Source organism: Arvicanthis niloticus, chromosome 1 (genome assembly GCF_011762505.2).
Source record: "Arvicanthis niloticus isolate mArvNil1 chromosome 1, mArvNil1.pat.X, whole genome shotgun sequence".
In the NCBI taxonomy this organism is placed as follows: Eukaryota; Metazoa; Chordata; class Mammalia; order Rodentia; family Muridae; genus Arvicanthis; species Arvicanthis niloticus.
The window spans coordinates 136,303,246-136,315,355 of record NC_047658.1 but is presented as its reverse complement, the minus strand read 5'-3'; the positions used below and the strand labels follow the sequence as shown (position 1 = coordinate 136,315,355).

General features: G+C 45.1%; 2 protein-coding genes across 28 annotated transcripts in view; one reads left to right on the top strand and one right to left on the bottom strand.

Moving 5' to 3' along the window:
* The window catches only part of Spata6l (spermatogenesis associated 6 like), a 63,217-nt gene extending 57,388 nt beyond the window's left edge, over nucleotides 1-5,829 (top strand). For 17 of the 27 annotated variants that reach the window (XR_013106036.1, XR_013106045.1, XR_013106046.1 and 14 more), the window contains one exon: nucleotides 147-1,792. Coding sequence is in view for 1 of the 27 variants with exons in the window: in XM_076918906.1 (XP_076775021.1) it covers nucleotides 147-231 (85 nt within the window). In the remaining 26 variants the exon portion in view is untranslated. Of the gene's footprint in view, nucleotides 1-146; nucleotides 1,793-3,922; nucleotides 4,015-5,692 lie in introns of those variants that run through there. The other 10 variants (XR_013106038.1, XR_013106055.1, XR_013106031.1 and 7 more) reach the window with 7 other exon arrangements.
* Nucleotides 1-12,110, bottom strand: part of Slc1a1 (solute carrier family 1 member 1) — a 76,229-nt gene that overhangs the window by 6,620 nt on the left and 57,499 nt on the right. Inside the window, exons 5-10 of the mRNA XM_034499115.2 lie at nucleotides 11,367-11,409; nucleotides 9,947-10,042; nucleotides 5,785-5,969; nucleotides 4,401-4,508; nucleotides 2,413-2,535; nucleotides 1,660-1,854 (exon numbers count right to left, since the gene is read on the bottom strand). Of these exons, the coding sequence (XP_034355006.1) occupies nucleotides 1,660-1,854; nucleotides 2,413-2,535; nucleotides 4,401-4,508; nucleotides 5,785-5,969; nucleotides 9,947-10,042; nucleotides 11,367-11,409 (750 nt within the window). The remainder of the gene's footprint in view (nucleotides 1-1,659; nucleotides 1,855-2,412; nucleotides 2,536-4,400; nucleotides 4,509-5,784; nucleotides 5,970-9,946; nucleotides 10,043-11,366; nucleotides 11,410-12,110) is intronic.

The following is a 12,110-nucleotide window of genomic DNA, read 5'->3' as shown; positions in this document are numbered from 1 at the left end:
TTTTGGCTCTGCCAGGAAAACTCAGATTCTGGTCCTGGATCCTCTTTATTACTGGAGGAGTCTGTCTCTTTGTGTACTTTTGTGTGCTTTCAATAAAACCTGGATGAGTGCTGCCATCTTGCTTTTTCTTTTTACTCTTTAATCAGCAAAGGGGAGGCCTCTGTTCCTGCAACCCTAGTTAACCTGACCATGATGACATCAACACCTAATGTGAAAGTCTTAACATCCTAAGTTCTCCAAAATCTAAGACTAAAGTGACACTATGGATGGAAAAAATCCCACAGCTGGTCTCACATGACAGATCAAAGTTAAAATCTAACAACTCTACAAATACTTCATAAAACTATGGAGACTATGCATGAAGTATACTCGAAACATAAATGAAGCTCGCCCAGGTTCATCAGAAACTGACACTTGAACCTGAACTACGGTCCTGAGATCAACTAGAATCCTGGTGTGTCATATAAACAGTGTGCTGTTCCAGCAGAGCTGCTGTAGTCATGGGTCTGTTCTACATCCATGCTATCCGGTTCAGTGAGCCATTGGCCACACGGGGCTACTGGCTACTAATGGTGTCCTAGGACACGACTCCAATGGAACTCACCACCAATGTCATTTCTTCCACCTCCTCAGTCAATTTCAGCCTTCCTTTGATTGGAATTCTTTTTGGCATTAGACACCGGATCATTTTAATCTTTGAAAGCAAACCTCTCGTCCCCAGGTTTCCACGATGCCCCCACTTCCCTCCCTCCTGTTTTCTCCCTCCTCCTCCCCTTTCCTCCTCCATCTACCTCTAATAGGTTTCTGAGGTTTCTCCCTCAGTTCTCTCTCCTCTACAAATTGTTCCCAAATAATGTCACCCATTTCTCACATTTACTGGGGACTCAACTGTGTAGGCATCAGGACTTTATAAGCATTCTCTTAAGTCCAGACAGCGGCTGTTGGATTCACTAACTCTGAGGTATGCCCAGTGTATGTCTTCATTTAGGCCATTTGATGACTTACTGATGATCTTCTAGCTTGTGGTCCCTGCTCCATCCAAGCCTCCCACCACACTGCTAATCATCTTTAAAATACTTTTAAATACTCCCTACATACTTTAAAATGCAAATCTGTTCATGATATTATGATAATCTGGACTCTCAGGCTAGGTTCTGAGATATTTCTGCTGTTCTGAGTGCTCAGCTTTTGTCTTTCCTTGATGTTCCAATTCATCTAAGATTTACCTATACTTTTCCCTCCCCTAGGAATCTGTCCTTCCCTCTTCCCAGGTATGTATGATCCTTCCTTCATTGGGGTCCCCCATGACCCCCAATCAATTTTTTGTGAGAGTCCTGTCACAAATCCAGCATTTATTTGGGTATCCTGCCCACCAGGAACTCCCGTTAGAGCAAGGACCGGTCCTGGATTCAACCTTGAATCTTTGGTGTGGAAACTGTCTAGCACCTGTTAGCCACAATAGACTGAACAGAGATGCTTCAGCTACCCATCTCCTAAAGCAGGAATTGCATGTACCGTGAGTCTATCCCACGTCTTGGGCAGGGACTTACAGACCAATAGAACATTCCATCTCTGGGTGCTTCTTGGTTTCACCCCACAGATCATGTTCACCTGAGGCAGCCCAAGCAGTGATGTGATGAAAGCAATATTGTACCTCACCTGATGGTGATGATCTGCCCAATGCTCAGGTCCAAGCCATTCAGTTGTGCAATAAACACGGCTGCCACAGCTTCATAGAGCGCGGTGCCGTCCATGTTGATGGTGGCACCAACAGGCAGCACGAATCTTGTGATCCTCTTGTCCACCTTGTTCTTTTCTTCCGCGCAGCGAAATGTGACTGGCAGGGTTGCTGAACTGTGGGATGAAGAGAAAGGAATTTAGGTCTAAGAATGCCAGGTCTCAGTTTCTACCCCCAAAGATCCCCATTTTCCAAAAAGTGGGGGAAAAAAGTCCCCAAAGCATGCTGGTAATTAAGAAAATAATTTATTCTAATTTTATTTTATGTGTATGGGTATGTATGTTTTGTCTGAATGTATGCTTGGTGCCCACAGAGGCCCGAAGAGGGTGTTGGATTTCCAGGAACTGGAGTTACAGACAATCGTGAGCCACTATATGGGTACTGGGAATTGAACCTGGGTCCTTCCCAGCCCATATACTGGTACTTTTGGCCAGACCAGAAACAGAAGGTGCTCTGCCTACCACTGTGTCCCCCATGAGAGTCTTTCCTGGGTATCAGGTCATGGCAAGAGTGTAAGAAGTACTGAGAATGGTGGAGAAACACATTCAAGAAGATGGACAGAGAGAGTATAGACACCGTCTCTCAAAGGTGCCTATCTAAACCAGATGCTGTAGTTGTCTTCACCAAGTGATAAAAGATGGCAGACATTCCCAGACGCTCCTCCTCCTAGTTACCTGGATGAGATCATGAGCGCTGTCAGGAGAGCCTGCGCCATGCCCAAGGCAAAGCGGAAAGGGTTCTTCCGCACAACTATGAAATAGATCAGTGGCAGAACTACAAGGGAGTGGATTGCAAGCCTGCAAACGAGAGGGAAAGAGTCTCAATACCATGTCCTCACACTGATCCTGCTTTTCAGTCAGCTTTAGAAATCATGGTATCTTTAAACTCTTACAAAGACCCAATGAGACAGGGGCGTCTGACAGCAAACAGATGTCCCCATTCTACAGATGGGGGATGTCAAGGCTTGCTCAGCAGAGGAAACACCTTGTCAAAGTTATTAGCAAATTCTGAAGACAAATTTAGATCTCCAAGCTCACTGAGCGTCACATCATCTGCTCTGTCCCTGCAGTGCATTTCTGCACTGCGTGCAATGATTGCCTCTGCCACCTTCTATGGAAGTTTCAATCCTCCTTCAAACCTCAGAGAAATGTCCCATACCTTCCCTGGCTGAGCTGAGTCTCTCTTCAAGGTCTCATTTGTCCCCACCATGATACCTCATTATAGCTTTTCTCACAGGCCACCCGACCCCATCCTCTGGACCGTGCTCTTGAATGGCGTCTACTGCCTAAGAGGGAGGTCAGAGTTGCAGCAAGGAGAAACTTGTACTTTGCGACTGGCCCCAACTTCTTTATTATGCCTGTCCTCCCAGAGTGCTTCCCTTAGGCATCTACGGGTTGCCCCAAATGGGGCTGACTCCATGAGACTCTCTAGCAGATGCATGCACATGTAAGTAAGTGACAAGCTGGCCATTCAGTTAGACAATGAACAATGAATAGTGAGCTCTACAAAGAGGGGTCTTGAGAGTACGAGGAGAGTCCTCTTAGTGCAGAGACCCATGAGATTTTTCTCTACAATGTTTAGTTTCTGTTAGAAACATAAATAGAACAAAAGACAAGAACTCAATAGAACCTCATTAAAAATGGCTTATTATCCCAGACAGCCACATCACCACCCACCCACTCCACCCCTGGTATGGCCTGGCTCAGCAGCAGCTCCAGCGCGGGCCTAGTAGAAAGTAGACACTCTGCCTCTCTCATCTCTGTGGTCCCACAGTTCAACTCTGACCCACATACTGTTGGACCAGGCTGCTTCTGTATGGCTGGAAAGCTGTGGTTTTGGCACACCAGGTTAACAACTAATGCTGTGTTATGGGAAGTCCTCAGTATGGCGAGGTTCTGAGAGAGGAGTTGGTGGTTCAAGGTGAATGATTGGCCCATGGGAAGAAAACCAGTGTCATTTACTCATTCTCTTGCTCCATAGTTCTCGGCAGATAGAACCATCCTCGCCCTGCCTGGGTGTTTGGAGGCACCATTCAGAACTTATAGCATCTCTTCTTAAGGAGCCAACAGCTTGGCTGTAAGAAACGTGCAAGAGATTCAATTCAACCCTGGCACCTTTCCTGTTTGTTTTATGGCTTCTGAAAGGTCTCAGACACTTAACTAAACAGCCTGATTATTTCCCTAGCATCTGGACACCCTCCTGACACAAGGCACAGCAGTAGCTACCAGCTCAGCAAGAACCTCAGAACCAAACCCAGCCTTCCTACTCCTACTTAGGTGAGATCGAATTTATTTAGGTCCTTCTTAATTTCTTTCAGCCTTGGATTATGTGGGAGGTATTCTTGCCTGCTTGATTCATTTATATTCTTAAGGAAGTAAGGGACAGGAGATAGCCCCAAGAGCCTACAAATGAGCTTTTCCTCCCGTTTTAAACACAACCAATGAAGTGTGTGGCAAAGCCTGGTCCAAGCTGTTCTGCCAGGAGCTGGCAATTAGCACAGTACAATCCACCTACGGTGCAGCTGTGAAAGGACAGCCAGCCTTGATGCTCTGCTCTCCTCCATGGGAGAAAGGCTACATCTAACTAGCTACACCCTGGCCTTTCTCCAGTAACCCCAATGTATCTGCAGGGAGTTCTGTTTCTTCTCTCGAGTCAGACATACCCACTCAGGACAGTGGCCATGTAAAGGCCCAGCTTGCGGAAGATTTCCCAGTCTTCAACTTCTATGATCTTCCCAGCAATTAGGAACAAAATGCCAATCGGCATGTAGCTAGAAAGCAAGCACAAGAAAGGTGCAATTCGGTCATCAGAGGTTTTCTCAGACAGGTTGCTAGAGAGGGAACCAGCCAGTGTGAGCATGCTCAGTGTGCATGTGCTCTCCACTGGAAGGACCACAGGCTATAATCAGGAAGCCAGGAACTCAGCTTTGAGTCCAGCATTCCCCAAATTAAGGGGGTGTTGGTAAGAATGTGTGCTACAGAAGCACGCATACAGTGCGTGCACGCGCGCGCGCGCACACACACACACACACACACACACACACACACACACACACATTGGACGTTCTATTTCTTCATTTCACATGTGCAAAATCTTTCCAGCCATGATCATCTTGCTTCTCAGGTGTCATCGAAGAGGTTATAGTAACTGCACAGTGTGGTCACACAGGCTCATACAGTGGCACTCTATTTAGCTACGCCCTATGCTGGGGAAGTATTTTACATGCATCATTTCACTTAATGCTCTTCCTCTAGCCCTGGGCTAGGTTTTATTATCCTTTCCTTACAGATGATGGAGCTGAGGTTTTAATGAAATTAAATGACTTCCTTGGCTGTCACCACTGGATATTTTCCTGTCAATTTCGACTACTTAGATTATAAAATGAGCTAGGGGAAGAAGTCTCTCAGGAAAGCTGAACTTTCAGGCATCTCACAGGAGGACAGACAGGCAGTATATCTGGATGCCAGAAGGCAGCTTTCTCATCCAGATGTGGTCAAACCTAGGCTAGAACAGTTGTGATATTTTCAATTTTGTTTCTACCTAGGGCCTAAGAAGAAGCACTTAGTGTTCAGATACTCCAGGAACTTTTGGAAATCCCTACTGACAGGAAGGCTGGGTAGCTGCAGGTTACTCTCCAGACCTCTGAGGCAAGAGACAATGGCTGACAGACTTTTAGGTCTAGACTAATTCCTGAGGAGGTTGTAAAATCAGCTAATACTTCCTTTTTTTTTTTTTTTTTTTTTTTTTTTTGGGGGGGTTTTTTTTTTTTTTTTTTTTGTTTTTCGAGACAGGGTTTCTCTGTGTAGGCTGTCCTGGAACTCACTCTGTAGACCAGGCTGGCCTCGAACTCAGAAATCCGCCTGCCTCTGCCTCCCAAGTGCTGGGATTAAAGGCGTGCGCCACCACCGCCCAGCAGTACTTCCAATTTTGATTTTAAATGTCTGCCTTTTTTAGGAAGGACCCGCTTAGGAGCATAAGCCTCCTCTTCCCATTTCTGAGAAGGCATTATCAGGGAGAACAACATGGCATCAAACAGTGCTGCTCACCACATGATGATCTGAACAATTTTCATGGTGGCGTCACTCAACGCATTGAAGAAATCCACCAGAATCTGCCCCTTTTCTCCCATTTTTCCAATGACAAGTCCAAAGACCAGGCAGAAGATAATCAAGCCCAGGACATTGATGCCATCTGAGTACAGACCCACGATCTTGTATTCCTTTGTCTTGTTCTGTGGATCAAACCCAAGGAAATCATGATGGGAATTAGAGTTCTGAGAAGAGACCTAAGAAGTAAAATGACAGCGAAGGAAGTCTGCATGTGACTCGCTTTGCTCCCCACCAGTGAGGTTTATGGGGCTTTGTCATCTTAAGAAGCTCATCTGTGAACATGTCTTCCAAAAAATTCCAATGCTGCGGTGTCACACCTTTTTATAAAGTTTATAATTGGGGCATTTTTCATGGCTAACTACTAGCTACATTTGAAGACTTCTTTTTAAAAAGATAGAAATTAATAATGCAAGAACTACACAGTGTTTACCAGCATGAACATTCAAAGAACATTATACCATCTGTTCCTTCCTGATAACAAAGCCTAGAGACATTCATCGCTGCCTTGGATCTGATGTGACCAACGGGATTTTAAAGAGATGAAATCTAGCCAGACATCTGATAGTATGAATCATTTCATCACTTCATTCTGAGCAAAAAATAGCATGAGATTTACTAAGGGATAACATAATTTGTGTAGGATAGGCTGGGTCTATAAAGAATTATGCTGACGAGCCAGTGGGGTACCAGTCATTTCTTATTTATGACAGAAAAAAAAGTTTATGGAACAGCTAGAATGTTCTAACTGCACAGGGTATGGTGTAAGGTCTTAACATGTAGCTGGAGAGACAGGATGGGCTAGGAGAAACCTGAGCCAATACTGAGATTGTAGGTGATCAACTCATAGCCACACAATGAGTGATAAGTGTTGCATAGATTCTAGGACATGAATGTCTGTGAGGTTAGAGAAAACTAGATGAGGGGTAGGTACCCATGAGACAAAGCATGTTCAAGAAAGATGCATGCCAAGGACAGAGGATGCACTGGGCCTCTGAAACCTGCGTCAGTGAGTCTTTCTTATCCTTTATGGCCCTCAAATGCTCCCAAAGCACCATGGTCTCTTTGATGATAGCATTCATCACTCTTTGCCTGAGGACAGATATCTGTCTTCTACTGTTCTACTTCCAATATGCAGCAGCAACTCCAATATGGAGGGTGCTCAGAGTGGATTGGATAGAGGAGAGCCCCTCACCCTGGGAGACAAGCTGCAAAAACAGAGGACCCATGGCTATAGTTGGGAGAAATTAAGGGTTTGGGTTTTTTTCAGTAGGAAGCAGGGAGCCAATGATGGCCTATTGAATTTAAGTTATTTTTTTCACTTTTTTTGTTATTGGTGTGTGTGTACATGTGTGTGTGTGTGTGTGTGTGTGTGTGTGTGTGTGTAAGAGAGAGAGAGAGCATGTGTGTGTGTGTGTGTGTGTGAGAGAGAGAGAGAGAGAGAGTGTGTGAGTGTGTTGTGTATTTGGGGATGCCCATGGAGGACAGAAGAGGGTATCAGATCTCCTGGAACTAGAGTACAGATAGTCGTGGGCTACCCAGCATGGGTGCTGAGAATCGAACTCAGATTCTCTTGAAAAGCAGCAAGTGTTTCTAACCCACTGAGCAATCTCTCCAGGTCCCTATTTATTTACTTGCCATAACCTCTTGAGTGCCAGGATTACAAGCATGCACCATCAACCCAGGTTTAATTTAAACTAAGTTGACTGAATAGTCTCTCGATAAATCAATCATTCAATGTCTCCCTCCATGTCTCTCTTCTCCCTTTCTCACCCCACTTTCCCTCCCCTTCAAACCCAGAACAAATATTTCCTCTTAGCCCATTCAGAAGTCTACCGTGGGCCTACTACAAAGTGCCACTTCAGGTCCACGAATGTGATTCTCCAATTTCACAATGAGAAATCTCCATAGCTCTCAAAGCCTATGGATCCTGCTCTGAATGGAGATGACTGGCCGGCCGCTGTGTTTCTTATACAGCAGAGCATTCGTGAGTTCATTGAAGAAATACTGGTGGCGCTCGACCCCCATTTAGAGAAGCAGTATGCTACGGAGCACACATGCTGTGAGGCTCTTCTGAAGTCCAAGATGGTCTGGACTCAGAATCACTTACAGGCAAGGAACCATGGGCCTGTATTCTGTGTTGATAGCCTTGTGAATATCAGGCAGTCCCCAAGGTACCCAAGTGTATGGAGTGGCTAAGGCACAGTGACGAGGCTCGTCATTTTCAATGTTCTTTATTCCTGTTACTCTTGTTCCATACAGTTCCCATGAACACCATGTTAGTTCTCCATGGAGAAGTACACAAGCCTTGTCACATTGTTCATATCAAACATATCAAGCATGACATTGCTTAATGTGTACTTCTATCTAGAGAAGTCTGGTTTTCTATGCATCGTTGATTCACTAGCATGGAATTCATAGCTAGCAGGACTACACCATGCCTGAATAAATATTTTTTAACACATATATTTTTTCAGCAAAGTACATCACAGTGTTCTTGTACTTAGAAACATGAAGGAGCATTTAGTTACTATGCTTCTGTCCATTTTATATAGTAAAGTCACAAGTAGCCAATAAATATATGGAAAATGTATAATATCCTTCGCCATCAGGGAAATACAAATTAAAAGTCCACTGAGATTCTATCCAAACTCAGTCATCATGGGTATTGTTAAGAAAACGAGCACCAGCAAGGGTCCAGATGTGATCTAGCAATACCACTCCAAGGTACACACTCATGCCCACAGCTCAGAGACACCTACACAGTCCTGTGTACCACAGCACTAGCCACACAGCGAAGACATGCATGGCTTAGGTGCCCACTGATGGGTGAATGACACATAGAAAATGTGGTATATATCCACAGTGAAGGCTGATTCATCCGTCAGGATGAGTGAGAGTCTATCATTTGCAGGATTAAAAAAAAGGTTATAGCTGGAACTGAAGCATGATAGGCCAGATTCATAAATAGTGCATGTTTTTTTTTTATACATGGACTCCAGATAGAAAAGCCTATAGGGCTGGGTCTTAGCTTAGTGGTAGAGAGTCACACACATATGCAAATATGTATATGAATGTAGATGGGTTCTTAGGGAGGGCAGAACAGAGAAGATAATAGGGGTGACTCTGAGTCAAGTGCATGAGAGTGTGAGAGGGCCCATAACGTCAGCCATTATTATCCGAGAGAGAGAGAGAGAGAGAGAGAGAGAGAGAGGGAGAGGGAGAGGGAGAGGGAGAGGGAGAGGGAGAGGGAGAGAGGGAGAGAGGGAGAGAGGGAGAGAGGGAGAGAGGGAGAGAGGGAGAGAGGGAGAGAGGGAGAGAGGGAGAGAGGGGGAGAGGGAGAGAGGGAGAGAGGGAGAGAGGGAGAGAGAGAGGGAGAGAGGGAGAGAGGGAGAGAGAGAGGGAGAGAGGGAGAGAGGGAGAGAGGGAGAGAGGGAGAGAGGGAGGGAGAGAGGGAGAGAGGGAGAGAGAGGGAGGGAGGGAGGGAGGGAGGGAGGGAGGGAGGGGAGAGGGAGAGAGGGAGAGGGAGAGAGAGAGAGAGAGAGAGAGAGAGAGAGAGAGAGAGAGAGAGAGAGAGAGAACGAGAATGCAGGGGAAATGGCTCAAGGGTAGAGCACTTGCCTGGCATACAGGAGGCCCAAGGATCAATCCCCAGTACCCCTCACCACCCACCCACATACATACATAAAGAGCAAAGGAAAGAGACCCTCAGTGCAGCACAGGACAACATAAAATAAACAAAAATAGAAAACCAAATCATCAAGAAAATGCACAAAAGGAAATTTAGAGTGGAATGGAACATAGACCAATGTGGATGTCTGTTTATTGAATGAAATCCCAAATGGAAAGGTGTATTCTAGCCTCGTTCAACCTCAGCTTGGAACTGAGATGCTGTGGATGGCTCCGTTTTGTGCCTCTCCTGAGGGACTGTGAAAGATTACACATGTTGATTTTAGGGCTGCAGTCATGTTTGGAGAAAGGGTAAACTCAGAAGTGTGGATTCTGTGTCTCATGAAGACTGACCATTCATGACCATCTTTCTTTCCTGCCATTGAAGACTGGCACATACATGCTGGGGAGGGGTGTGGGTGATAGATGGTACCTCAGACATTGTTGTCGTGGCTATGGTGACGGGCCCCTCTGTCGTGTTTCCCCCAGGATCACTGACAGGCTTCACTTCTTCACGCTTGGTTTTGTACTGCACACAGGAGAAAAACAAAGGCACACAAAGTAAAATGGAGATTCCTTTTTCAGCATCCAAGGCTACACCACATGGATGTTATTTTAGCCAAATAACTGTCACCCCAAGGGTTCTACTGATGTTGCTTCTAGTTTTTGAGGATCCTTCCCAGAAGGCACTGGGACTAAAATTGGGATCTAAAAATCCAACCCCCAGACTCCCTCAACTGCCATTCAGTAACACTGGAATGTTCTCACCCTCTCATGGAAGGGGAAGTGGATGGAGAAATACTGTGAAGGGAAGATTCCTGTCAATCATTTTTGTTTTTTAGACTGACTGTTTTTAATCTGGAAAAATAACCTTAGCGCTTTGATTAAAATAGTCAAGATGACTAATACATTCCGAGAAAGGTGTAACTGGGCGGTTGTGCCCAAATCAACAGTTCCTCCAGGCTATGAAGCGAGAGAGAGAGAGAGAAAGAGAGAGAGAGAGAGTTCTGTCAAAGCTCTCCCTTCGTCCCTGTTTGGTTCTGTAAGGCTTTAATCATGGTGGATTGAGAAAAAGCTACTATATTATGATACTAGAAAGAAATGTCCCCCCCACAGAATCTCTGCCAATTCTGAACCCTACAAGTGGCTACTGTGGCTGAACTGCAAAGGCACCTCTTAAATAGAGGTGGCTCTGTTTCTGGTGGGGGTTGTGGAGAGCAACGTAATTGCCATTTTTATCGGTTATATATAGAGGTCTCTGTCCATGTAATTTATGCAAATGAATACAGCAGTTTGTGATCGACTCAGCTGTTTTAAGGAGCCCGGATAAACAGAAAAGGGATTCTAATGGAGTGAAGACAAACAGTCACGAGAAGAAGCGTCTGATACGCCCATGCCTTTGCTGTAGAGCACCAGCACTGAGCGTCTATGGTAAAGGAAAAGACCCGGTTCTGGGTGGGCTGGCCACCATGTTAGACATCAATGGTCACCAAGAGAGGGACGGGAAGACGAGATGGAGAGCTCTCCCGTCCACTGCTTCACATACGCAGGGAGCCCACATTCCTTACAAATACAACACGGCTCTCCAAAATACAAGTAAATTAAACAGAACATGGTGGCTGACTCTGTTTGAGGGAGAATATTAGGTGAGAAAGAAGTACTGTCACGGCGTGCATTTCGCTACAGTGCAAAAGGCAGGAGACAACTGAAACCCCATTGTTCACGGTGTACTCTATGCTGTTGGTTTGGATGGGCTACTTCCATTTTTTTGTGTCATAGCTGAAAATGAAATCACAGTGGGTCATAGGAACAAAGGAGCAACTCAAGACCATTGATGAAGCCATTGATGTTACCTGCTGAAAACAGGCTTGGACCAGGTTCTCAGGGAACATGTTCCTGTTGGAGACACAGAAAACAGGCTTATATCAGGGAAGCATGCTTTGTGTTGTTAAGTTCTGTATGTCAATAGGATTGAGACTAACATAGCGTGGGTACTCTGTTTTCTCTTCTGGCTTCTGCTTTGCAGAGTACCCTTGCATTAAGACTGATCTCTTTCTTCCTGAGTCCTTCCTAGTCAACCATCATTTAACAGAAGTCTCTCCTTGTCAGCTCCACTTATCAGACTCCGTGATACCCTAGCTGTTCTTGGGAAATGCAGCACAGGCAGATGGACACTCACAGTTGAGACAATTACTCGATTTTCTGTATCCTTCCAGTTTCGTAACAGGCTGTTGTATTTGTCCTTAATCCTTAATTCCACTTGTCATTCTAACATAATTAAATATGTGGACCGATAAAATACCAGTGTGAAAAAAAAGTGTGAATCCTATAAATAACTAAATTACATGCCTTGGAGACTCAAGAACCCCAAGGGACCACATTTATCTGCTGATGAGTTAGGTACGGGAGCACAGTTGAAATATAAAGAAGAAAACTAAATATGTAAGTACTTTGTTGGCTGTCTTGGCAATTCCTCATGTTTTGGTTCCTCCACTCTATGGAAATGGAACCTAGTGATTCTAGTGCATTTATAAGTCAGCAAATTCTGAAGAAGTAATGTGAGACTACAGTGGACTGTCATGAGTAGAGATAACCAT